We start from the raw sequence: 27,073 nt of genomic DNA on the forward strand, positions 1-27,073 counted from the left end.
GGCAGATACGTCAGTTACCCATCCGATCGGAGATCACCTTGACGTTTGGTGGATGGGCTCACAATTTTTGGCCAAATCTTGTGCTAAGCATCTCATGTGTTTTTTCATAGATTTCACAAGCCATTATGCTATTCACATTTCATGTATCGCACATTTCCTTGCTTTAACACAGTAAAATTGAGTGCAGCCATTATCTATTTGCTATGTAAGACTTTTTTTTTTGGTTATGCACCAGTTCAGACTAGATTGCTGTTCAGTCAGTTTTCCTATATTTACTATGTACTTTTTTTCTGACTTGAACGCCCCGCCCTTCACCATGCTGTGATCTTAATTACATCCAAACACAGTTGGTTCTGACCTTCCTATAAATGCAGGCTTTACCATGTTATTAGCCATAGGTAAGTGTTCACACTAGGCAGATACGTCAGTTACCCATCCGATCTGAGATCACCTTGACGTTTGGTGGATGGGCTCACAATTTTTGGCCAAATCTTGTGCTAAGCATCTCATGTGTTTTTTCATAGATTTCACAAGCCATTATGCTATTCACATTTCATGTATCACACATTTCCTTGCTTTAGTACAGTAAAATTGAATGCAGCCATTATCTATTTGCTAAGTATGTCTTTGGAGACAGCAAACACAAGTTGAGAACATACAAACTCTTTGCAAATGTTGGTGGGATTTGTACCCAGGACCCCAGTGATGCAAGGCTGCAGTGCTAACCACTGAGCCACAGTGCAACATATAAATCATTTCCATCTTGCTCTATTTATGTTATGTAAATCCTCTGAGGAGGAATACAGTAATTTGTTAAGGAATTTGGTTGCAGAATATGGCCTAAAGTGTTTTTTCCACCTTAACTTATCTCACCGATCTTTGAATGTGAGGTCATCTGATAGTTCAGTCAGCTGTTATTATGCAGAGAAGGCTGCTCTTACTTTAGCTTGTGTGGTGTAGAAGAGGGGAAGCAATCAGGGTACATGGAGAGATGGGGAAGAACTCATTGTTGCTTGTATTGCTGCACATGACTCAAGGTAGCAGGGGATTTTGCCAATGTTATCACCCACCGTTAATTATTAAATACATAATACTTGCTCTCAGGCAGTCAGCTTTAAAGGAGGAGAGAGGGTATCTTTTTTACACCACAGAAAAGGAGTGAGTGGTCTAGCACTTGCCCATCTAATTACATCTAATTACTCCTACATGTACAGGGTGAATTGTCACCGAGATCATGAATGCTGAACAGTGTGATGTCCGCCAGGTCCATATTGTGGATCGGACAGATTGCTTGGTGGGGCTGGAGAAAACTCAGCAGTCACAGTTACCAATGACAAAGTTAGAGGGAGGTGGGGTGAAGTGTCCTTAAAAATGATTACAAGGAACAAGGAGAGAAGCTGAAGGCCAGGACCTCCAAGGTTGTGTTTTCAGAAATACTACTGGTGCCACGAGCGTCACTAAAAAGACAGTGGGAGCTTTAGGGAGGTAAAGAAGTGGCTTAGAAATTGGTGCAGAAAGGAAGGGTTTGGGTTCATTGATAACTGGGCAGACTTCTTTGTCAGCTACAGTCTCTACGGTAGGGATGAGCTACACCTCAATGGGGAGGGTGCAGCTGTGTTTGGGGAAAAAATGGTCAGGCAGATGGAGGAGCTATATTTTCTTCACTGACACACCTGTGGTGTCAATATGATCACTGCACCTCCAGTTGATTTCATTGAGAGGTATAGTTTGTAAAATGGGCTCACTTATGGGGGCTTCTGCTCTTCTGGCACCTCAGAGGCTCTGCCAATGTGACATGGCACCCTCAAACCAGTCCATCAAAATATGAACTCCAATTGGAGCTTCCTGCCTTCTGAGCTTTGCACTGTGCCTCAAAAGTAGTTTTCAACCACAAATGGGGTATCGGCAAACTCAGGAGAAATTGCACAGCAAATTCTGGGGTACATTTTTTTCCTGCTATCCTTATGAAAGGGGAAAAAATGGGGCTAAAAGAACATTTTTTTCCATTTTCACAGATCAACATTGTAAAATTCTATGAAGCACCTGTGGGTTCAAGGTGCTCACTACACGTGTACATAAATTCCTTGAGGGGGTCTAGTTTCCAAAATGCGTTACTTGTGGGTGGTTTCCACTGTTTAGGCACATCAGGTGCTATCACGCACAGTGTAGGACAGACTAAGTGCAACACAAAAGGATCAGGGAAGGGGAACCAAACTCCAGGGAAGGGTGAAGTGGAGACCCCTGAACTGATCTAACGTCACTCTGTCCTGCCATCCCTATATAGGTTCCGCACTTATCGCCAAGCAGGACACTTAGTCCCTGTATGACCCTGGAGATAAGCCCTGCATCAGGAAGGTCGGATGAACGCTAGTCAATCCCACTAACACTAAAGACAGTAAGGATAAATGAAATCAGGGGGACACTTAGCTTGAGTAGACTCAAGAGAGAAATGACGACGCCATCCAAACTCCAAGAGAGCTCTAGCAGACTACTACAGCTCCAAACTTCAACAGAGAAGTGCAAATAGGAAATAACACCCGAAACTCCCAACAGGAAGTTGAGAGTTATAAACACCCAGGTCCAGGTGTGGCCATTAGCATCAAGGAAGGTGGCCACTAGTCTGCAAAGCAAACAACTGCGACCTTCTGCAGACAGATGCAGTGCAGAGGTCTTCAGCCTATGACACATCCGTGACAGGTGCTCACCAAACGCGACATGACACCCGCAGATGATTCCATCAAAGTCTGTGCTCCAAAACATTGACCACTCAATAGAAAGACCTATGCAGTAGGGGAGATAGTATTCCCATCATTAGCTCTTACCCGCATCCATGTCCGTCGATGTAGACATGCGCCCCTAGGCCATCTTGGCCCCCCTGGGGAAGCCAAAGCGAAACGCGCATGTCTACATCCACGGACATGGATACAGGGGAGAGCTAATGATGGAATACTAGCTCCCCTACCTCGTAGGTCTTTCAACTGAGTGGTCACTGACTTTAAAAAAAAACTTTGTGATATTCCAACAACTTTACCTATGTGGTAGTAGGGAGCTCTCCACCCCTTAATATAAACTGTTGCACTGTCATTTTACATGTACAGTATACAGATTCTTATACGGGGGTTTTTGCCTTTATGATTGTTTTTGTTTTCTTCCCATATCCTATGTCTATAATGTTGCAACAATCTTTACTGGCGCACCTGTAGCCGTATTCAAATAGCTGTTTTTGACTGTTCTATGATATATGTGATTGATTGTTTGTTATGATTTATTATGTTATCAAAATTATACCTTTTAATCATTATGCATTTTTTGGTGGTTGATAAGCTCCAAGTTTTTTGTATTTTAATACATACTTGTTCCCTGAAGTAATTTCTTAAAAGCAAGTAAATGCACATTGTGAGACATTGACAGATAGTGATTTTTAAGATACATTTTTCCCTAGGAGTTATTGTCATAGGTGTCTCACATTCAAAAATATGTTTGATTTGTAGCCGGAAGCCAAGTCAGGACTGTGAGTCGCAGTGCTGGTCAACATTGGATAACGCAACTGACATTCACGTCCAAAAATAGAGAAAAGCAGCACTCACCATATAAAATCACTTCTTTATTAATTTCCTTAAAACATATTAGGTCATACGACGGCCACTTTGCGTTTAGAGACGCTTCCGTGGGTCCGATTCCCTCTTCCTGGAGATATGTTCTAAATGACATTAATGAAGAATTGATTTTACATGGTGACTGCCACTTTTCCCTATTTTTGGACGGCAAATGTTTCCCCAGTCTGGGGTCTATTAAGTGGAGCACCACTGTGGTTCATGTACCTTTTTGCATATGCAACCTGCAATACTGTGATCTCCAGAGACCCTCCACAGAGACCCTGTCAACAGGATTGAGCCCTATAAACAAAAGGCATGGCCATAATGGTACTGTAATGTTGATTAATAGGATACCTGATGTGAAGGCACCGCTCAGTGGTTGTTTAATACTCACCTTATGAAGTTTTCATAAAATTGCATGTTCTGTGTGCTTTGGGATGGAACATGGGGCAGGGTCTTTTTCTCGCTCTCCGTCCTCCCACCTGCCTCCTCTGTTTCTTGTGCAGGTCACTGATTATTCAGTGACCTGCCTTTTTAAAATTTTGTGCTTCCACCACCATGGTGTGGGTGGCACACGCGCAGTGGGAGCTGATGTCCTGTGTGCAGGACTTCAATAAAATGGCACCGGAGGTGGCGCATGAGCAGATTGAGATTTAGGCTCTAAACTGAACCAAAATCTCAATCTGCGCATGCGCCGCATTCGGCATTATTATACTGAAGTCATGCACACAGAACCCCAGCTCCCACTGTGCCCGCGCCACCCACACAAAGATATAAAGGATATAGACACATTAGGAGACCCTTTTTTTATACTTTACTTAAATGCATGTATTTTAGTTAAAATGCAACAGACTGCAAACAAAGATGCTGACACCTGTGGCGGCAATTTGCCTCCTATAGCCTCACGGTTGCACTATTACTGGTTGTAGAATAAGTTAATTTACCTGTCAGGAAGACCCTTATGACAGTGAGCTTGTAACTACTTAATCAATGTTTCTGACCTTATTTCAGCTGAATTTTGACCACATGAAAGTTCAGCTCTCTTTTGATGTGATTCTGATTTGTGCTTAGGAATGAGCTGGGAGGAGCTCAATAAAAGACAGATAAGGCAGCTACAAATCCACTGCGGAACTAAAAAACGGATTAATTCTTAATTAGCCACATTCTGCAGCCAGCAATGTACATGGTAACAACTGCTTTAAATGTCACACGGTGTAATTTTTTTTAATCCAAACCACATTCATTTAACAAAAAAAAAAAAAAAAAAGGAAAATGCCCCTGAATGGTGTCCTATATCCTTGAAATGCTACAGTCAGCTCAATATTCTAAGCTGATTTATGACTAAATAAAAGTTGAACTTTATTTATTCGCAAACATTATTTTAACCAAAAATACATTCATTTGAAGGACTTGTTCAAAATTTGGACAACCCTTTCTTGAATTAAACTTCCCCATTGAAAATACAAACAGCTTAAAATTACTTCCCGAACAGGAGCTGTTTCAGTGAAGTCAAAGCCACATCTGCCAGCACTTACGTGACATTATGTAATGTGAGTACTGCAGCTAATTGACGGCTGCTAATGGGTTGCTTTGCCCACGATTCACTTGCACTAAACTAGGACATACCCTGAATTGGTTGCGGCGCTCATCGCAAGTGAAGGCAGATATGCCGCCAATATCGAGCCAGTGTGGGTGTTGAGTATAAACAGTTTTATCTTCAATAGGATCATCTTTAAATCATGAAGTGTTTGTCCAAGTAGTAGATATTCGTTTTGGTTACCAATGCCCCAAAGTGTGCCCATATTATTTTATTTATTAAATATGGAAGAAAAAAATGTTAAATGTTTACGCACTTCAAGTTGCTGTTCCTTTTCCTCCAGAACCTCCTTCTGAGATCGCAAGAAATCTGAAAGCATTCTTGTAAGTTGTTTACGGTCATCTATCTCTGCTGCTAATCTGCCGTTGTAGTCTGCAAGGAGCATGCAGGCATCATCCACCATCTTAGAAAGTTGATCACCCGAGGCTTTATCTAGAAATAATAGCAACATCCTTTTCTCACTTAACTCAACCCAAAGAGTCCCATCCGCTTTTTAACTAGATAAAAATCAGCTTCTATCAAGTTTGGTTTAGATACAATAATCACCTACCAGTAATTTTATCCAAAAGTGACACATCTTGTACTTCCACAGGTAGAGAGCTTATTCTCTGGTGTACAGCTGCATCACCAGAAGCTGCATTTTCAAGTTCTTGCAATGCATGAATTAGATCTGTTGTCTAAGAGGAAGAAAGAATGCAGATAGAGTCCAGAAAATATGATACATTTACTTATAACTTTTATCACTTATTCACTTTTGCATGGAGTATAATCTTAAAATAAGGGTGCACTAACTTGTGACCCCGGGGCTGAATGACTCTGTGATGCTGTTCTGTGCAGTCCATGATCACGAGAGTGAGATAGAGAAATAGCGATTGATTAAAAAACTGGATCCGGTGGCCAGCTTCGGCAATTTCTTCTTGCGTTTTTGTGCCGGAAAAGAAATTTTGGACGGATCCGGAAAAAAAAGGATAAAACGTTGGGACATCAGGCACAATCCGGCACTAATGCAACTCTATGGCAAAAAAAAAGGATCCGGCGGAGAAAAAAAACGCATCCGTTTTTTAGAAAGTTTGTAGGATTGTGCATGATGCGTGAAAGTAGCCTAAAAGTGGTTGTTCCACCATAGAAATGTATCAGTTATAGACAGATTAGGTGATAAATGTTTGACTGCCAAGACTCCCAACAAACACTCAAAGGAGATGCCAAACTACCATTCTTCATCTCCTCTCCCAGAATAGAGCAGCGTGGTTGAGTATATCCCATACCACTCCATTCTCTTCAGTGAGACTGACCGATGCAGCGCTACATTATCTCCACTAGTTATATAGGAAACAAACAGAACAGTATCTTACCTGCTTGACCACGAGGCTCAACTTATTGCCCAAAGAAATACGGAAGAACAAGTGATAGGGACCTCCATTACAGTGGTCTATGGTAGTTTCAGCACTGGGAACCTCAGTGACCATAAATTTACACCTATCATGTGCACAGGTGATAAATATCCTCGGTGGTAAACCCCGTGCATCTGCCTCTCTAGCTGCCCCTCACTAACAGCTAGTGGGATGCATCTATAAACTCACAGATTTCCAGTTAATGCTTGGTAAGACATTTTAAAGAGGTTGTACATTATTCTTTATTATTTGAAAATGGGCCCTTGGAGGTCTTCATATAAAAAAAGCACAACTTCCTTGCATTGCTGCTGGTGTACCCTGCCATTTTCTAAACATCTTTTATTGGAGGAGGAGTCAGGTGACCAATACAGCCCCTCAGTATCAGTGACCACTGATTAGTTGCAGAGGTCACCTAAGAAACTTGCACTGGCAGCGGTACAGAGAAAAAGCGGGGTTCTGGTAAGCTAGCATGCTTTTTTTCATTTATTTTAAGAAAGTCAAGAGCATGAAAATAATAAAATGTAGGGGACAGCAACTTTATATCTCTATCATTGTCCAACTACTCTAAAAGTGGTCATCAGCAGCAAGAAGTAAAGGGATGCAGTAACTCAAGTCCCCTACCATTTTCATTGTAAACTAAAAATGCGAGTCTACATACCGATAACCAACACGAATTCAAGAAATACCTGTGGAGGTTCTTCTGGAGATATCTTAGATAATTCTTCATCATCATCATCATCATCATCCTCCTCATCTTTGTCAATTTTTACTTCTTCATATGGCCGCTTTTTAGTTTTTTTCTCACCATCTAAAAAATAGTATTAGCAGTATTACAATTGACAGGCCCTAGTGCTGTATTATATCAATTTGTGTCAATTTTGAGGGTAGTCGTAGAAATGAATGAATCAGGGAAAAATTCAAACTCATCTTATTTTCCTAAGAAATTTGATTAGCGGAGAATTCTCTCTCCACAAATTTAACGTCCCTTATTATTCTCTAGGATCTCATCAGTCTCCAGAGCATAATAAGCATAACGTATTTTTTTTTTTTTTTTTAAAAAAAAAAGGAAAACAAATTATTCTCACCTTACCATTCACCTCATGGCATGCCATGAAGTCATTATGTCGTGAATTTTTCTGCAGAGTCCTCCCCTAGGGATTTCAGTGCAAACAGTGACAATATCAAGATACGGTAAAGACCGGACATTAAATTCAGAGGGGCCAAGGAGGTGAGTAAAATGAATTTTTAACATTTTGATGGCCTTTTACGGCTCAGAAAAATTGTGGCTAGTGGCTGCCATTTAACTGCATCTGCAACAAAGCAAATTAAAAAAAAATCTACATTTTGGCAAATGCAAATTTTTGCAAAACTCAATTCCACTCAAATGTATTCCTTCATCTCTAATGGTCAGTGTGTGTATTGAAGATATGATGAACGGGTAGTAATTTGCGTTTATGTGTTGTTATCCATTGCATATGCCATTTTATTAGCTTAGACTAAATACTTGCCAGCTTTCAGCTTAGTAATTATTTTGAGCGAGAGAATGAGAGAGAATTATTTGAATGGAGAAATGCATAAAATACCGGATTCGGAGGCTGGATTTATCATTTCAACACACGTTTCATATGTTTTTCACCGGATCAGTTGCTGGGCGTTTTTTCGCCACACAGAAAAAAAGTTCCTATGAACGTTTTCTCCAGCCGCCGGAAAACTAATTTTAGACAAATACAGACATTTCATCCAGCAGAAAAACAGATGAAACGTGTGGCCATCAGGCCAATACGGCGCTAATACTTGGGTAACCTTGGATAAGAGATATAGTGTTGGAATTCGGGGGTCCTTCACCATCAGTATATCCCGTACTTCTGTAGTGATAAGATGTTCATCTTCTGCCTTCCAGAGAATTTTGCGCAATTCCTCCTTATATGACAATAAGGGATTGTATGTCAATTTTTCATAGTGTGATACATTTTTTAGCATACGATTAGCTTCAGCCTCATATTGTTTTGAAGGCCATATCACAATATTTCCGCCTTTATCGGCTGGCTTGATTACAATATCCTTGAGATTTTTAAGGCGCTTCAAACATTGGTGCTGGGAGTAAAGGTACCGTCACACTAAACGATATCGCTAGCAATCCGTGACGTTGCAGCGTCCTGGATAGCGATATCGTTGTGTTTGACACGCAGCAGCGATCAGGATCCCGCTGTGATATCGCTGGTCGTTGATTAAAGTTCAGAACTTTATTTGGTCGTCAGATCGCCGTGTATCGTTGTGTTTGACAGCAAAAGCAACGATACCAGCGATGTTTTACAATGGTAACCAGGGTAAATATCGGGTTACTAAGCGCAGGGCCGCGCTTAGTAATCCGATGTTTACACTGGTTACCAGTGTAAAATGTAAAAAAACAAACACTACATACTCACCCTCTGATGTCTGTCACACGTCCCTCGCCGTCCGCTTCCTGCACTGACTGAGCGCTGGCCGTAAGTGAAATCACAAGCACAGCGGTGACGTCACCGCTCTGCTGTTAGGGCCGGCGCTCAGTTAGTGCAGGAAGCGGACGCCGGGGGACGCGAAGGTGAGTATGTACTGTTTGTTTTTTTAAATTTTACACTGGTAACCAGTTTAAACATCGGGTTACTAAGCGCGGCCCTGCGCTTAGCAACCCGATGTTTACCCTGGTTACCCAGGGACCTCGGCATCGTTGGTCGCTGGAGAGCTGTCTGTGTGACAGCTCTCCAGCGACCACACAGCGACGCTGCAGCGATCGGCATCGTTGTCTGTATCGCTGCAGCGTCGCTTAGTGTGACGGTACCTTAAGTTAAATTGTTATTATGAATATGCAGCGCCCCAGAGTCCTGGCCGTTGCAGTACTGTGGCTCCGCCGCTAAGGGGGGCTATGGTACGTCTGATGGCACTGAAGGAGTTCATCTGACCAGGTATCACATACACCAATACATTTCACAGTCGGGCCTCCAGGGGGAGCTAAGGGTGCTATTTATTAGGCCACTCCTCACCGTGTGGGTAAACTGGGGGTCAGGCAGGAAGTTAGCTCAGAAAGCTGACTGGGTTGGAACCAGGCAACACCTTGTGGCAGAGGGTGTTGTGGGGAAGATTCGGTAGGGTCCCTGTCAGGCTTGGGACCCTGACAGAGGCCTGGCAACAAGAAAGAACGTCACGGGACCGTGCCTGCTCAGCATAGCGGCGGTGCCCTAAGAAAGGATCAGAAGCGAGATATATTGTGCTGAGTGAGAAACGAGATCAAAGCAAGAAGGAGATTACCAGTAGGAGTCGTGCTGTAAGATCGAGGCAACATCCTACTGAGGCGCACAACCGGCGGCTGGAACGCCGAGGAAGTATTCATATATCTAGCTCCAAGCAATACTTCAAACCAACGGCAGGACAGTCAGTCACAGGCGGGCTGTCTCACCTAAATCACCTATGCAGACTTGGGGGGCAACCTGTGGAGAGGGGCGACTCTAGGGTCCCGGAAGAGCTCCAAGCCTACCCGTCATACGGGTGCGTCCCAACCATAACACCGGGAGGGACGGAGGATTAGCAGAACATCATCTAATCAAGTTGTTGTGAGGGAACACGAGAAACAGACACAACAGTTGTGGGGACTATCCCGTAAGCACAGCAGGGGAGGACCACAACACATAGCGCTAGCAGGGAGGCACAGATTTCCACCTGCAAAGAGAACTCTGGAGGTGCCATTGGACCGGCCGGACTTGCGCAGCCTGGTGAACCGTATTCCGGACTGAGGACCCAGAGACCTTCAGTAAAGAGGTAAAGAGACTGCAACCTGGTGTCCTCGTTATTTACTGCACCGCACCACCACCACCATCCACATCCATCATATCTATCACTGTACGCCCCTCAGCAGGGTCACGGACCGGGCCTAGCCACCGTGACAACCCCAGAGCAGAGACTCAGAGGCCCAGTACCGGGTACCCCTCGGCCCTGCGGCAGTGGAGGCGCTACAACTTGGCGTCACGAACAGGATCTACTTAAGCCTGAGGAATCGGGTCATGTGTGCCTTGGAACTGTGATTTACTGTGCTTGGACTGTACTTTATTGCAAAGACTGTGTGTTGCCATTTACCGCCAAAAGTTCCCGCCAAAAGTCGCCGCCATTGCAGCGTTCCAGGGAGCGCGGAGGAAGAAGAAGGGCGTGCCATGGGAGGAGACTACCAAAGCGGCGCCAGAAGTAGCGACCGCCCCCTCCGACTCCTGCTGCGAGAGGACGACCTACCCAGCAGCAGAGGAGAACCGCCCCCTGATTTGCAACGGCGGGAACGAGGTGAAGGAGCCCGACCTCGGAGAAATGGCGGAGCCAGGTGCATGCGTTGCCGCCGGATGCCCGACAGCGACGATGAGCAGCAAGTGCCCGAGCAACGGCTAGGTGATCCCGGCTTGCCCTCACCCATCAGAGGCGGACTCGCGTCCACCGCCGGCGAGGGACCTGAACTCCTGGGAGCCGCCAGTGGAGGAGCCGAGCCTACCTATCCCAGCCACGGAGCCATGGAGGGCGGAGCCACATCAAGAGGCCACTCCGGAAGAGCCGCGGTCCGGGCTGCAGCCGATTCCAGTGTCCTCGTCAACGGAACAGATCGACATCGGTGGAATCATATAAGGCGCAGGTATGGACGGCACCCCTACTCCCCTGGCCGATTCTGCTCTCCTGACCGATCCGGCTCCCCTGACCGATCCCGCTCCTGTGACCGCTCCTCACCCCAGCAACAATAACCGCTTCCTCTCAGTGGAGCGGGTAGTCCTCTCCCCCGACGAGATGGGGAAGCTGGTACCTCCACTAATGACTAAGATGGGGGAACCCATAGATGTAGGCCCGGACGGGGTGATCCTCCGGTGGGACACTCCCTGGAACGAGCCGTATGGAGCTCCGGGGGAGAGCCTCACCCTTGCGGTACTTACCTGGGAACAGTATAAGCATTGTCTAATCCAACACTGGAAAGATCGAGACGAGACTGAACAACATGATACACAACGTAGAAAGTCTGCGCACGGCAGGAAAGACGTGGTAAAGCGGGGAACTGTGCTGGCCTACCACCCGAAGAAGGGATGGGGCTCCATACAGGAACCGGGACAACCAACTGATGTCTTTGTTACTAGTTATAACGTAAAAACTCCCTGCTGCAGTCGAGATGGTGACCCATTGCAAAGGGGGGATCAGGTGACCTACACCCGTCATCGGAATGCACAAGGATGGTGCGCTCGGAACGTTCGCCGGTGTGAGCCTGAGGGAGCGTCACCTGTTGCCCCGATCATGACTGCTCCAGATTTGCCAGATCTTGTTACTGTCACCACCGTACGCCTTGTAGCGGCTGCTGAACTTGCAAGCAGGATTAGCCTTCAAATCCAGACACCAGTTGATCTGATGGCATCTGAGAGACCAACTACCAGCACAGGTGCTGCATCGGCCGGGGATCAAAAACCACCTTCTGCACCACAAAAGTAAATATCTTAAAACTCTGCATAATATGTAAATAGTTCTTCAAACTGTTTGTTTTTGCTGCTATGATGCTGCTAAGCCCGTCCAGGGTTAACTCTTAAAGGGATCCCTTTGTTGACCCGGGATCCCTATTGCTTTTTGTTTGTTTTTCTACTTTTTGCTCCGTTACTAAGAAACTGCTGAATCATGAACAATGCATGATACAAACTTCTTGTACATAGTTGCACCTTCTTAAAGGTGCTCCCTACTGGTTTTATATAAAAGACGGACTATTTGCGAAGATACGGTTATTGGAACTTGTACTGGAGTCCTTGCTGCATACGGACTGGCAGCTTGAAAAGTTGCACTACCTCATAGAGACTTGGTTCCCTCTTAAAGGGGATGTTCATCGATAGCACTTAAGGAATGATGATGCTTTGAAAGAAGAAGTAATAATGTTGATATGTGAAAGTTAAATGTAACCAATTAGTTAATTGTAAGAAATTTTCAATAATGTTAATAGAAGGATGAGGACAGGAAGTGAACCCGTAGGGGTTAGTGGTGAGTACTCTTAGGAGCCATATAGGGATGGCTCAGTAATCTCCAAATGAAAGAAAAACATGTTCTATACTGTGTATAGTAGTGGAAGGACAGAAGGCTCGGGCTGAAAGGAGCGGTCCTGTAATAGAAAGGAGAGGCAGTAGGTCTGGAGCCGTTAGGACAGGCGGTCCTGCAGACATAAAGTAGGAGAATGTAGCACAGTTGCTTAAGCCTTATAATGTGTTATAAGAAGGTCTTTAGTGGATTCAGAGTGTACATCCTTAAAGGCAATGTTGAATTAATGTTTAAAAATTTTTGCACTTAGTAGAATACCCGGTTGGGTAAGAAAAGTTATTTGAAAGTATTTAACCATGTTTGTAACGTTTAAGTGTCCTCACCTCCCATAAAGGGAAGCTCTGTTCAAATATGCTTATTGTTATTGCACTCACAAAAATTGTATGTCTTTTTGCTGACATGTATTGTTGCTTTCTTCCCAGTCCCGGAGTACTGGATTTAACCGGGGGGGAGTGCAGCGCCCCAGAGTCCTGGTCGTTGCAGTACTGTGGCTCCGCCACTAAGGGGGGCTATGGTATGTCTGATGGCACTGAAGGAGTTCATCTGACCAGGTATCACATACACCAATACATTTCAGAGTCGGGCCTCCAGGGGGAGCTAAGGGTGCTATTTATTAGGCCACTCCTTACCGTGTGGGTAAACTGGGGGTCAGGCAGGAAGTTAGCTCAGAAAGCTGACTGGGTTGGAACCAGGCAACACCTTGTGGCAGAGGGTGTTGTGGGGAAGATTCGGTAGGGTCCCTGTCAGGTTTGGGACCCTGACAGAGGCCTGGTAACAAGAAAGAACGTCACGGGACCGTGCCTGATCAGCATAGCGGCGGTGCCCTAAGAAAGGATCAGAAGCGAGATATATTGTGCTGAGTGAGAAACGAGATCAAAGCAAGAAGGAGATTACCAGTAGGAGTCGTGCTGTAAGATCGAGGCAACATCCTACTGAGGCGCACAACCGGCGGCCGGAACGCCGAGGAAGTATTCATATATCTAGCTCCAAGCAATACTTCAAACCAACGGCAGGACAGTCAGTCACAGGCGGGCTGTCTCACCTAAATCACCTATGCAGACTTGGGGGGCAACTCTAGGGTCCCGGAAGAGCTCCGAGCCTACCCGTCATACGGGTGCGTCCCAACCATAACACCGGGAGGGACGGAGGATTAGCAGAACATCATCTAATCGAGTTGTTGTGAGGGAACACGAGAAACAGACACAACAGTTGTGGGGACTATCCCGTAAGCACAGCAGGGGAGGACCACAACACATAGCGCTAGCAGGAAGGCACAGATTTCCACCTGCAAAGAGAACTCTGGAGGTGCCATTGGACCGGCCGGACTTGCGCAGCCTGGTGAACCGTATTCCGGACTGAGGACCCAGAGACCTTCAGTAAAGAGGTAAAGAGACTGCAACCTGGTGTCCTCGTTATTTACTGCACCGCACCACCACCACCATCCACATCCATCATATCTATCACTGTACGCCCCTCAGCAGGGTCACGGACCGGGCCTAGCCACCGTGACAACCCCACAGCAGAGACTCAGAGGCCCGGTACCGGGTACCCCTCGGCCCTGCGGCAGTGGGGGCGCTACAAATATGTGATGGTATTTTATCTAACTCATTAACAACCAGCTGAATAAAAATCTCAACATTTGGGCAAACAGACATAGGAGGACATTTTTTGGACTTAGGAAAGCAGCGATGAAGGAATCTTACCTAGTGAGGGACCATGGTGTTCACTAGCCAGTTCCTCCAAAGCACTATAGGACGGTATATATATATATATATATATATATATATATATATATATATATATATATATATATATATATATATATATATATATATATACTAGATGGCAGCCCGATTCTAAAGAATCGGGAGTCTAGAATCCATATATACTTTATTTATTCAAATGTAAGAATAATACAATTAATAAATAATAGTAAGAAAGAACAAAAAATGGCTGCACTCACCAGCTCTTGACAATTCTTGTTATTTAAGGTACAGTTACACAGGATCCATGAACATGCTTATGAGGGGAGTGATGACAGACATCAGACAACAACTTTGCGTGTTGTGGCAAATGCCACAACAACGGTTCTTTGCTTAAGAACAATAATGTAAATAATAAATAATATGTATCAATAACTATGTATATTGGTATGTTCTTTCTTGGCACAAATTGCAGGAAGTAGTATTCTAGGCAATTATATATTAGATGGGCATTTCCTGAAGGAAATACATGGTGCTTGAACAGCGCTACCAGCTTTACAGCAGCACTTTTCACACACGGGACTGGGGGGCGCGCTTACTTTTGCACCCGGGGCCGGGGGCGCGCTTACTTTTGCACCCGGGGGCGCACTTACTTTTGCACCCGGAGGCGCACTTACTTTTGCACCCGGGGGCGCACTTACTTTTGCACCCGGGGGCGCACTTACTTTTGCACCCGGGGGCGCACTTACTTTTGGGGCCGCACTTACTTTTGGTGGGCGGGGCTCCTCGGCCTCCGATTTGGTTGGTGGGGCCCCTCGTCCTCTGATTTGGTGGGTGGGGACCCTCGGCCTCCGATTTGGTGGGCGGGGACCGGCCTCCGATTTGGTGGGCGGGGACCCTCGGCCTCCGATTTGGTGGGCGGGGACCCTCGGCCTCCGATTTGGTGGGCGGGGACCCTCGGCCTCCGATTTGGTGGGCGGGGACCCTCGGCCTCCGATTTGGTGGGCGGGGCCCCTCGGCCTCCGATTTGGTGGGCGGGGCCCCTCGGCCTTCGATGTGGTGGTCGGGGCCCCTCGGCCTCCGCTTTGGTGGGCAGGGCCGGGCCCCTCGGCCTCCGCTTTGGTGGGCGGGGCCGCTCGGCCTTCGATTTGTTGGGCGGGGCTCCTCGGCCTCCGATTTGGTTGGCGGGGCCCCTCGGCCTCCGATTTGGTTGGCGGGGCCCCTTATCCTCCGATTTGGTGGGCGGGGACTCTCGGCCTCCGATTTGGTGGGCGGGGCCCCTCGGCCTCCGATTTGGTGGGCGGGGACCCTCGGCCTCCGATTTGGTGGTCGGGGCCCCTCGGCCTCCGATTTGGTGGTCGGGGCCCCTCGGCCTCCGATGTGGTGGTCGGGGCCCCTCGGCCTCCGCTTTGGTGGGCAGGGCCGGGCCCCTCGGCCTCCGCTTTGGTGGGCGGGGCCGCTCGGCCTTCGATTTGGTGGGCGGGGCTCCTCGGCCTCCGATTTGGTGGGCGGGGCCCCTCGGCTTCCGATTTGGATGGTGTGGACCCTCGGCTTCCGATTTGGTGGGCGGGGACCCTCGGCCTCCAATTTGGTGGGCGGGGACCCTCGGCCTCCAATTTGGTGGGCGGGGACCCTCGGCCTCAAATTTGGTGGGCGGGGACCCTCGGCCTCCGATTTGGTGGGCGGGGACCCTCGGCCTCCGATTTGGTGGGCGGGGACCCTCGGCCTCTGATTTGGTGGGCGGGGACCCTCGGCCTCCAATTTTGTGGGCAGGGCCCCTCGGCCTCCGATGTGGTGGTCGGGGCCCCTCGGCCTCCGCTTTGGTGGGCGGGGCCGGGCCCCTCGGCCTCCGCTTTGGTGGGCGGGGCCGCTCGGCCTTCGATTTGGTGGGCGGGGCTCCTCGGCCTCTGATTTGGTTGGCGGGGCCCCTCGGCCTCCGATTTGGTTGGCGGGGCCCCTCGGCCTCCGATTTGGTGTGTGCTCTGCCTGGGGCCACCGTGCTCTGCCTGGGGCCCCATATGCTGCCTGGGGACCCTGTGCTCTGCCTGGGGCCCCATATGCTGCCTGGGGCCCCTGTGCTCTGCCTGGGGCCCCTGTGCTCTGCCTGGGGCCCCATGTTCTGCCTGGGGCCACTGTGCTCTGCCTGGGGCCCCATGTTCTGCCTGGGGCCACTGTGCTCTGCCTGGGGCCCCATAAGCTGCCTGGGGCCCCTGTGCTCTGCCTGGGGCCCCATATGCTGCCTGGGGCCCCTGTGCTCTGCCTGGGGCCCCATATGCTGCCTGGGGCCCCTGTGCTCTGCCTGGGGCCCCATATGCTGCCTGGGGCCCCTGTGCTCTGCCTGGGGCCCCATGTTCTGCCTGGGGCCCCTGTGCTCTGCCTGGGGCCACTGTGCTCTGCCTGGGGCCCCATATGCTGCCTGGGGCCCCTGTGCTCTGCCTGGGGCCACTGTGCTCTGCCTGGGGCCCCATATGCTGCCTGGGGCCCCTGTGCTCTGCCTGGGTGTAGGACACTGGTGACGTCACTTATCTCCGGACATTAGCTCCGGACATTAGCTCCGGACATTATCTCCGGACATTATCTCCGGACATTAGCTCCGGACAAAGCCACGGAAGTTGGCACAAATTGCAGGAAGTAGTATTCTAGGCAATTATATATTAGATATATACATACTTTTTAAATATAATTGTATGTATGTATTTTTCATTATATGCACTTTGCACTTTAATGTAGTTATTTGTATATAATATGCACACTCTCTAATAATTTCGCTGTTGTAATATTGTGAGTATTGATTTTAGCACTTGTATATATGGTGCATAAAACTGAGTAATATATATTTATTTATATGAGGTACAATATTCACCCAGTTACTAATTGCACTTTCTATTCAATATATACACTGCACGCATAATGTGGTTTATACAGCTATCTGTTACACATTTTTTCTATATAATTATTCACATTAGGTTCTTGCACTCATCTTATGTCCCCTTTTCCTGACCTGTGCGCCTGCGCACTGTTGAAAGGTTGCCTGGCATCGCTGACGGCGTCTTTATTCCTTTGCTTTGGTGCAGACAAGGACCTTCCCACGTGATTTGTGGGCGTGGCTCCTTCTCCTGTACCAGCACTGGCTGATGACGCCCTTGGTGTTGCGACAGGCGCCGGACTCCAGCAGCGCATGCACCGTCATAAGGCCAGGTCGTTCTCCTGATTTTCCCGATTGGTTGGCCAGTGTATTTAAACCCCATAGGACTTGATGATGCCACTCCCCCGGAAGAAGGCACACAAGCCGAAACAGCCGTAGGGGCAGTGGCACCACTTGTCTAAAGGTATATACACCGGTTTACATGGCTTTATTTCCCTCCCTGTTTTACAGATGCTTACCACTGGACATTCTTTACCAGGTGAATTTATGCACTTTGTTTGGTCAGCCTTTGATATTAGCAGGTATATGAGTACTTATTTTGGTAGGGTGCTAGTATAACCGGTATGTTTCAATTGCCTTTGACATGTGGTTCCACCTAGTAGTTGTTTCCATCATCGAATCCTGTTGTTTATACTATGGTATTTTATAATATATTTTCAATAAAATGTATGTTTTTATTACTTGGATCCCTTTAGTGCAATTCTTATAGGTTTTATCTATTAGATATGTCAATTCTGGCACTTCCCACTTGCCCTGTAGCGGTGGGGTTCATATTTGAGGGGTTGATGTCACCTTTGTTTTGCTTGGTGACATCATGCCCATGGCTTAGTAATGGAGAGGCGTCTATAAGACATCTATCCATTACTAATCCTAAAGTTGTATAGGAAATAAACACACAGCCAGAATGAACTCTTTTATTTGAAATAAAACAAACTTTTCTATTTATATGTAAAAATAACAAACACAGTCATGCTCACCCATTGCCCATTCCATTGAATCCTTCGTCTCCTGTAATAAAACAAAAATAAGAAAACAACAATATCCCTCACCTGATGGTCGCATCTTGGCACGGTCCAGGTTGCAGTTTATCCCCCAGACATGTATTACAGCGTGGGACAGAATGATGGACCAGTGAGGGACATTGTTGCTTTCTTATTTTTGTTTTATTACAGGAGACGAGGGATTCAATGGAATGGGCATTAGATGAGTATAACTGTGTTTGTTATTATTAAATAAAAATCGAAAACTGTTTTGTTTTATTTCAAATAAAAGACTATATACTGGCTGTGAATTTATTTACCATATAACTATAGGATTTATAATGGATAGGTGTCTTATAGATTCTTCTCAATTACTAATCAGTGGGCTTGATGTCACCTGATAATACAAAGGTGACATCAACCCCACAAATGTGAACCCCACTTGCCACCGCTAAAGGTCAAGTGGGAAGAGCCAGGCAAAATGCCAGAATTGGCACATCTAATAGTTTCAACTTTTTTGGGTGGCTGCGAACTGCTATTTTTAGACTGGTGAGGTGGGGGCAATATCCATGGCCCCTTACCAGCCTAAGAATACCAGCCCCCAGCTGTCTGCTTTAGCTTGGCTGGTTATCAAAAATGGGGGGGAACCCCATACCGTTTTTTAAAATTATTCATCTAAATAATTGAAAAATACGGCGTGGGGACCCCTGTATTCTTGATAACCAGCATTGCTCAAGGTTGCAGTGCCAGCTGTGAGTTTTGCCTGGCAGGTTATCAACAATACAGGGGAACCCACGCCATTTTTAAAAAAATGTATTTACAGCACCGGCTGATGGATAGTCCCATCAGCCGTCGCCTGCTCTCACTGTTATTAGCGTCAGCTGAGGGGAGCACAAGTCTCATCAACCGACCCCAGTGACCGGAGGTAAGCTTTATACCTCTGATCACAGCTGTGTGCTCACACTGTCTTTTCACAGTTTCACCGCCGATCAGAAGCAGTGTTTGCCGCACCGTCATGTATATGTTCAGGTTCGCGCATCCATAAACGCAAATTATCTTGAGAGCGGCAGTAAAAACATATGTGGTTGGAAACTAATGTTTGGGAACACTGCAGAGCTCACAAAGGAAAGAGTACAATTTTTTGCTGGAAAGTTTTGCAGGTGCCATTCAACATTAGCAGAGCCCTTTAGGTACCAAAACAGCAGAAATCCTACAAGAGAGACCCCATTTTACAAAACTATACCACTTAATGAATTCATCTAGATGCACATTGATCATGTTGACGCCATAGATGTTACACAGAATTTTATACCGTTGGTCACAAAGAAGACAAATTACATTTTTTCCACTGAATTGTTGCTTTAGCCACAGATCTTTCATTTTTACAAGGGTCAAAAGAAGAAAATGGACCACACAATTCGTTACACAATTTAAATAACCAAAGAAATGGTCACAGTTACAGTTTTAACTAGCCGAAAAAAACAAAACAAAAAGAAAAGAACACCTCAAAATATATGAAAAACAACAGATCTTTATTGAATAATGATACCGTATACTCGAGTATAAGCCGACCCGAGTATAAGCCGACCCCCCTAATTTTTCAACAAAAAACTGGGAAAACTTATTGACTTGAGTATAAGCCTAGGGGGGAAAATGCAGCAGCTACCGGTAAATGTCAAAAATAAAAATAGATACCAATAAAAGTAAAATTAATTGAGACATCAGTAGGTTAAGTGTTTTTGAATATCCATATTGAATCAGGAGCCCCATATAATACTCCATACTGTTCGTTATGGCCCCATAAGATGCTCCATACAAAATAGGCCCCATATAATGCTCCATACAGTTCATTATGGCCCCATAAGATGCTCCATACAAAATAGGCCCCATATAATGCTCCATACAGTTCATTATGGCCCCATAAGATGCTCCATATGAAAATATGCCCCATATAATGCTCCATCCATTTTTTTATGGCCCCATAAGATGCCCCATATAATGCTCCATGCAGTTCTTTATGGCCCCATAGATGGCCCATATAATGCTCCATGCAGTTCTTTATGGCCCCATAGATGCCCCATATAATGCTCCATGCAGTTATGGCCCCATAGATACTCCATATGATGCTCCATATAATGCTCCATGCAGTTCTTTATGGCCCCATAGTTGCCCCATATCATGCTCCATGCAGTTATGGCCCCATAGATGCCCCATATAATGATCCATGCAGTTATGGCCCCATAGATGCCCCATATAATGCTCCATGCAGTTATGGCCCCATAGATGCCCCATATAATGCTCCATGCAGTTCTTTATGGCCCCATAGACGCTCCATATAGCATTGTGCCACATGTAATGCTGCTGCTGCACTAAAAAAAAAAAAAAATGACATACTCACCTCTCGTCGCTGCCCGCTGCTCCTCAGCGTCCCGTCTCTCCGCACTGACTGTTCAGGCAGAAGGCAGCGCGCACACTAATATGTCATCGCGCCCTCTGACCTGAACAGTCACTGCAGAGGACGCGGAAGACAGAGCGTCGGTGGAACGCGGAAAGGTGAATATGAAATACTCACCTGCTCCCGGCGCTCCTGACGCGGTCCCTGCATGTCCCACGTCTCCGGAAGCGGCAGCTTCTTCCTGTAGTGAGCGGTCACGTGGCACCGCTCATTACAGTAATGAATATGCGGCTCCACCCCTATGGGAGTGGAGTCCATATTCATAACTTTAATGAGCGGTACCAGTGACCGCTGAACAGGGGAAGAAGCTGACGTGCCCACAAAACCGTGGGACATGCGGGGACCGTGTCAGGAGCGCTGGGAGCAGGTGAGAATTTGACAGGCGTCGCTCCCCCTCACCCGCCGACCCCCCCGCCTTCCATGACTCGAGTATAAGCCGAGAGGGGCACTTTCATTTTTTTGGGCTGAAAATCTCAGCTTATACTCGAGTATATACGGTATATAACAATTTAAAAGCACATAAAAGAGAGGTATACTGCAGAGAATGAACTGGTGGTTCTTTGGTCATGTTTTATCACATGTCCATAATACATAATCTATTTAGAGCACTAAATAGTATAACAAACACAAAAATAATTGGAACCAAAATAATATTCACTATAGGTACGTACAGTGAGTACGGAAATTATTCAGACCCCTTTAAATTTTTCACTCTTTGTTTAATTGCAGCCATTTCGTAAATCCAAAAAAGTTCATTTTTTTTCATATTAATGTTCACTCTGCACCCCATCTTGACTGAAAAAGAGCAGAAATGTAGAAATTTTTGCAAATTAAAAAAGAAAAACTGAAACATCACATGGTCATAAGTATTCAGACCCTTTGCTCAGACACTCATATTGAAGGCACATGCTGTCCATTTCCTTGTGATCCTTCTTGAGATGGTTCTACTCCTTCATTGGAGCCCAGCTGTGTTTAACCCCTTCCCGACATGCACCGTACCAGTACTGCTCTGCGGGAACCGAGTTCCCGCAAACCGCAGTACTACTACGGCGGCATGATCGCGCGGTCACACGGTGAGCACGGCGGCGATCGCATGCGGGTGTCAGCTGTAGCGCCGATCGTGGGCATTTAACCCCTCTGATGCCGCTGTCAGTAGTGACAGCAACATAGAGGGACATCGAGCAGGGCGCTCTCCCACTGGAACAACGAGATGCGATCGCGTTGTTTCGGTGTTCTCCAAGGAGTCCCTGGATCCAAAATAGCCACGGGGCTCCTTCCGGGTCCTGAAGTGAGGTGGCTTCCCGGCGCCTACTGAGAACAGGCGCCAGAAAGCCTCCTGCACTGCCTGTCAGATTGCTGATCTGACACAATGCTATGCAAAGTGTCAGATCAGCGATCTGATGTAATATAGTGATGTCCCACCTTGGGACAATGTTATAAAGTAAAAAAAAAAATCCCCAAATAAATAAATAAATATTTTCCAATAAATCCATTTATGTAAATAAAAAAAACAATAAAGTACACATATTTGGTATCGCCGCGGCCGTAATAACCCGCTCTATAAAATTATCCCACTAGTTAACCCCTTCAGTGAACACCGCAAAACAAAGCAAAAAACAATGCTTTATCATCATACTGCCAAACAAAAAGTGCAATAAAATGTGATAAAAAAAGGACATAAATAAACATGGTACCGCTGAAAACGTCATCTTTTCCCGCAAAAAAAAAGCCGCCACACAGCGTCATCAGCAGGAAAATAAAAAAGTTATAGCTTTCAGTATAAAGCAATGCAAAAACAATTATTTTTTATATAAAATAGTTTTTATTCTGTAAAAGCGCCAAAACATAAAAAAATGATATAAATGAGGTATTGCTGTACAGTAATCGTACTAACCGGAAGAATAAAGCTGCTTTATCAATTTTTACAACACGCGGAACGGTATAAACGCCCCCCTAAAAGAAATTCAGGAATTGCTGGTTTTTGATCATTCTGCGTCCCAAAATTCGGAATAAAAAGCGATCAAAAAATCTCATGTGCCCAAAAATGGTACCAATAAAAACGTCAACTCGTCCCGCAAGAAACAAGACCTCACATGACTCGTGGGCCAAATATGGATAAATTATAGCTCTCAAAATGTGGTGATGCAAAAACTATTTTTTGCAAAAAAAGTCGTCTCTTAGCGTGTGACAGCTGCCAAACAAAAACCCGCTATAAAAACTCACTATAAATAATAAATCAAACCCCCTTTTATCACCCCCTTAGTTAGGGAAAAATAGTAAAATAAAATACATTTATTTATTTCCATTTTCCCATTAGGGTTAGGGTTGGGGCTAAAGTTAGGGTTAGGGTTGGGGCTAAAGTTAGGGTTAGAGTTAGGGTTGGGGCTAAAGTTAGGGTTGGGGCTAAAGTTAGGGTTTGGATTGTGCTTACGGTTGGGGTTAGGGTTGGGATTAGGGGTGTGTCAGGGTTAGGGGTGTGGATAGGTTTATGGTTGAGATTAGGGCTGTTATTAGGGTTAGGGGTCTGTTGGGGTTAAGGGTGTGGTCAGGTTTATGGTTAGGGTTGGGATTAGGGTTAGGGGTGTGTTCGGGTTAGGAGTGTGGTTAGGGTTATGGTTGGGATTAGGCTAAGGGATGCATTGGGGTTACGGTTGGAGTTAGAATTGGGGAGTTTCCACTGTTTAGGCACATCAGTGGCTCTCCAAACGCGACATGACGTCCGATCTCAATTCCAGCCAATTCTGCGTTGAAAAAGTAAGGCCGGTTTCACATTAGCGTTTTGAGGAGCTACCGACGGCTGCAGACTTCCTCCGTGAAGTCCCGCCCTAGGCCGCACCTCCGCCACTAGCTCCGCCTACTTCTGCATGCGGCCTGCGTACCTATCTTTAACATTAGGTACGCAGGTCGTGCCGCTGTATGCGGATGTCTCCGCATGCGTCGTTTTGACGATGCGGCGACCAGCGTAGGACGCAGCTTGCAGCAATTTTTTTTTTCTCCGTATCGTCAAAACGACGCATGCGGAAGCATCCGCTTACAGCGGCAACACCTGCATTCCTAATGTTAAAGATAGGTATGCAGGCCGCATGCAGAAGTAGGCGGAGTTAGTGGCCGAGGGCGGGGTTTCACGGAGGAAGTCCGCAGCTCTTCGCAGCTCCTCAAAACGCTAGTGTGAAACTAGCCTAAAATGGTGCTCCTTCCCTTCCGAGCTCTGCCATGCGGCCAAACAGTGGTCCCCCCCACATATGGGGTATCAGTGTACTCAGGATAAATTGGACAACAACTTTTGCAGTCCAATTTATCCTGTTACCCTTGTGAAAATAAAAATTTGGGGGCTAAAATATCATTTTCGTGGAAAAAAAATATTTTTTATTTTCACGGCTCTGCATTATAAACTTTAGCAAAACACTTGGGGGTTCAAAGTTCTCACAACACATCTAGATTAGTTCCTTGGGGGGTCTAGTTTCCAATATGGGATCACTTGTGGGGGTTTCTACTGTTTAGGTACATCAGGGGCTCTGCACACGCAACGTGACGCCCGCAGACCATTCTATCAAAGTCTGCATTCCAAAACAGTGATCCTTCCCTTCCGAGCTCTGCCATGCGCACAAACGGTGGTTACCCCCCACATATGGGGTATCAGCGTACTCAGGACAAATTGGACAACAACTTTTGGGGTCCAATTTCTCCTGTTACCCTGTGGAAAATAAAAAATTGCAGGCTAAAAGATCATTTTGTGGAAAAAAAATGATTTTTTAATTTTCACGGCTCTACATTCTAAACTTTAGTGAAACAATTGGGGGTTCAAAGTGCTCACCACATATCCAGATTAGTTCCTTAGGGGGGTGTACTTTCCAAAATGGGGTGACTTTTGGGGTTTCCACTGTTTAGGCACATCAGGGGCTCTCCAAATGCGACATGGTGTCCGATCTCAATTCCAGCCAATTTTGCTTTGAAAAGTCAAACGGCGCTCCTTCCCTTCCGAGCTCTGCCATGTGCCCAAACAGTGGTTTACCCCCACATATGGGGTATCAACGTACTCAGGACAAATTGCACAACAACATTTGGGGTCCAATTTCTCCTGTTACCCTAGGGAAAATAAAAAATTTGGGGCGAAAAGATCATTTTTGTGAAAAAAATATGATTTTTTTTTTACGGCTCTGCATTATAAACTTCTGTGAAGCACTTGGGGGTTCAAAGTGCTCACCACACATCTAGATTAGTTCCTTAGGGGGTGTACTTTCCAAAATGGTGTCACTTGTGGGGGGTTTCCACTGTTTAGGCATATCAGAGGCTCTCCAAACGCGACATGGTGTCCGATCTCAATTCCAGCAAATTTTGCATTGAAAAGTCAAATGGCCTCCTTCCCTTCCGAGCTCTGCCATGTGCCCAAACAGTGGTTTACCCCCAAATATGGGGTATCGGCGTACTCAGGACAAATTGTACAATGACTTTTGTGGTCCAATTTCTCCTGTTACCCTTGGTAAAATAAAACACATTGGATCTGAAGTAAAAATTTTGTGAAAAAAAGTTAAATGTTCAATTTTTTTAAAACATTCCAAAAATTCCTGTGAAGCACCTGAAGGGTTAATAAACTTCTTGAATGTGGTTTTGAGTACCTTGAGGGGTGCAGTTTTTAGAATGGTGTCGCTTTTGGGCATTTTCCATCATATAGGCCCTCAAAGTCACCTCAAGTGTGAGGTGGTCCCTAAAAAAAATGGTTTTGCAAATTTTGTTGTAAAAATGAGAAATCACTGGTCAACTTTTAACCCTTATAACTTCCTAACAAAAAAAAATTATGTTTCCAAAATTGTGCTAATGTAAAGCAGACATGTGGGTAATGTTATTTATTAACTATTTTGTATGATATGACTCTCTAATTTAAGGGCATAAAAACTAAAAGTTTAAAAATTGCAACATTTTCTAGATTTTCGTCAGATTTCCGTTTTTTTCACAAATAAACACAAGTCATATCGAAGAAATTTTACAACTATCATAAAGTACAATATGTCTCGAGAAAACAATCTCAGAATCACCAGCATCCGTTGAAGAGTTTCAGAGTTATGACCTCATAAATTGAGAGTGGTCAGAATTTAAAAAAATGGCCTGGTCAGGAAGTTGAAAACAGACTTCGGGGTGAAGGGGTTATTTAAACTGATAGGACATGATTTGTAAAGGCACACACCTGTCTATATAAGACCTCACAGCTCACAGTGCATGTCAGACCAAATGAGAATCACGAGGTCAAGGAAACTGGTCAAGGAGCTCAGAGACAAAATTGTGGCAAGGCACAGATCCGGCCAAGGTTACCAAATAATTTCTGCAGTACTCAAGGTTCCAAAAAGCACAGTGGCCCCCATAATCCTTAAATGGAAGAAGTTTGGGACCACCAGAAGTCTTCCTAGACCTGGCTGTCCAGCCAAACTGAGCAATCTTGGGAGAAGACCCTTGGTGAGAGAGGTAAAGGAGAACCCCAAGATCACTGTGGCTGACCTACAGAGATGCAGTAGGGAGATGGGAGAAAGTCCCACAAAGTCAACTATCACTGCAGACCCCCACCAGTCAGGCCTTTATGGTAAGAGTGGCCTGACGGAAGCTTCTTCTCAGTGCAAGACATATGAAAGCCCGCAGTTTGCTAAAAACACATGAAGGACTTCCAGACTGTGAGAAATAAGATTCTCTGGTCTGATGAGATGAACACAGACCTTCTTGGGAATAATTCTAAGTGGTATGTGTGGAGAAAACCAGGCACGGCTCATCACCTGCCCAATACAATCCCAACAGTGAAACATGGTGGTGGCAGGATCATGCTATGGGGGTGTTTTTCAGCTGCGGGGACAGGACGACTGGTTGTCATTGAAGGAAACATGAATGTGCTCAAGTACAGAGATATCCTGGAGGAAAACCTCTTCCAGAGTGCTCTGGACCTCAGACCCTCCAACAAGACAATGACCCTAAGCACACAGCTAAAATAACAGAGTGGCTTCAGAACTGTGACCATTCTTGACTGGCCCAGCCAGAGCCCTGACCTAAACCCAACTGAGCATCTCTGGAGAGACCTCAAAATGGCTGTCCACCGACGTTCACCATCCAACTGACGGAACTGGAGAGGATCTGCAAGGAAGAATGGCAGAGCATCCCCAAATCCCAGGTGTGAAAAACTTGTTGCATCATTCCCAAGAAGACTTATGGCTGTACTAGCTCAAAAGGGTGTGTCTACTCAATACTGAGCAAAGGGTCTGAATCCTTATGACCATGTGATTTCAGTTTTTCTTTTTTAATAAATTTGCAAAAATTACTACATTTCTGTTTTTTTTCAGTCAAGATGGGATGCAGAGTGTATATTAATGAAAAAAAAT

General features: G+C 45.8%; 1 protein-coding gene across 8 annotated transcripts in view; it reads right to left on the reverse strand.

Moving 5' to 3' along the window:
• The window catches only part of RPRD1A (regulation of nuclear pre-mRNA domain containing 1A), an 88,219-nt gene that overhangs the window by 38,061 nt on the left and 23,085 nt on the right, over positions 1-27,073 (reverse strand). For all 8 annotated transcript variants that reach the window (XM_077269593.1, XM_077269594.1, XM_077269595.1 and 5 more), the window contains 3 exons: positions 7,271-7,392; positions 5,744-5,870; positions 5,450-5,625 (listed from right to left, as the gene is read on the reverse strand). In XM_077269593.1, coding sequence (XP_077125708.1) covers positions 5,450-5,625; positions 5,744-5,870; positions 7,271-7,392 — 425 coding nt within the window. The remainder of the gene's footprint in view (positions 1-5,449; positions 5,626-5,743; positions 5,871-7,270; positions 7,393-27,073) is intronic.

This window comes from Ranitomeya variabilis, chromosome 6 (assembly GCF_051348905.1).
Source record: "Ranitomeya variabilis isolate aRanVar5 chromosome 6, aRanVar5.hap1, whole genome shotgun sequence".
In the NCBI taxonomy this organism is placed as follows: domain Eukaryota; kingdom Metazoa; phylum Chordata; class Amphibia; order Anura; family Dendrobatidae; genus Ranitomeya; species Ranitomeya variabilis.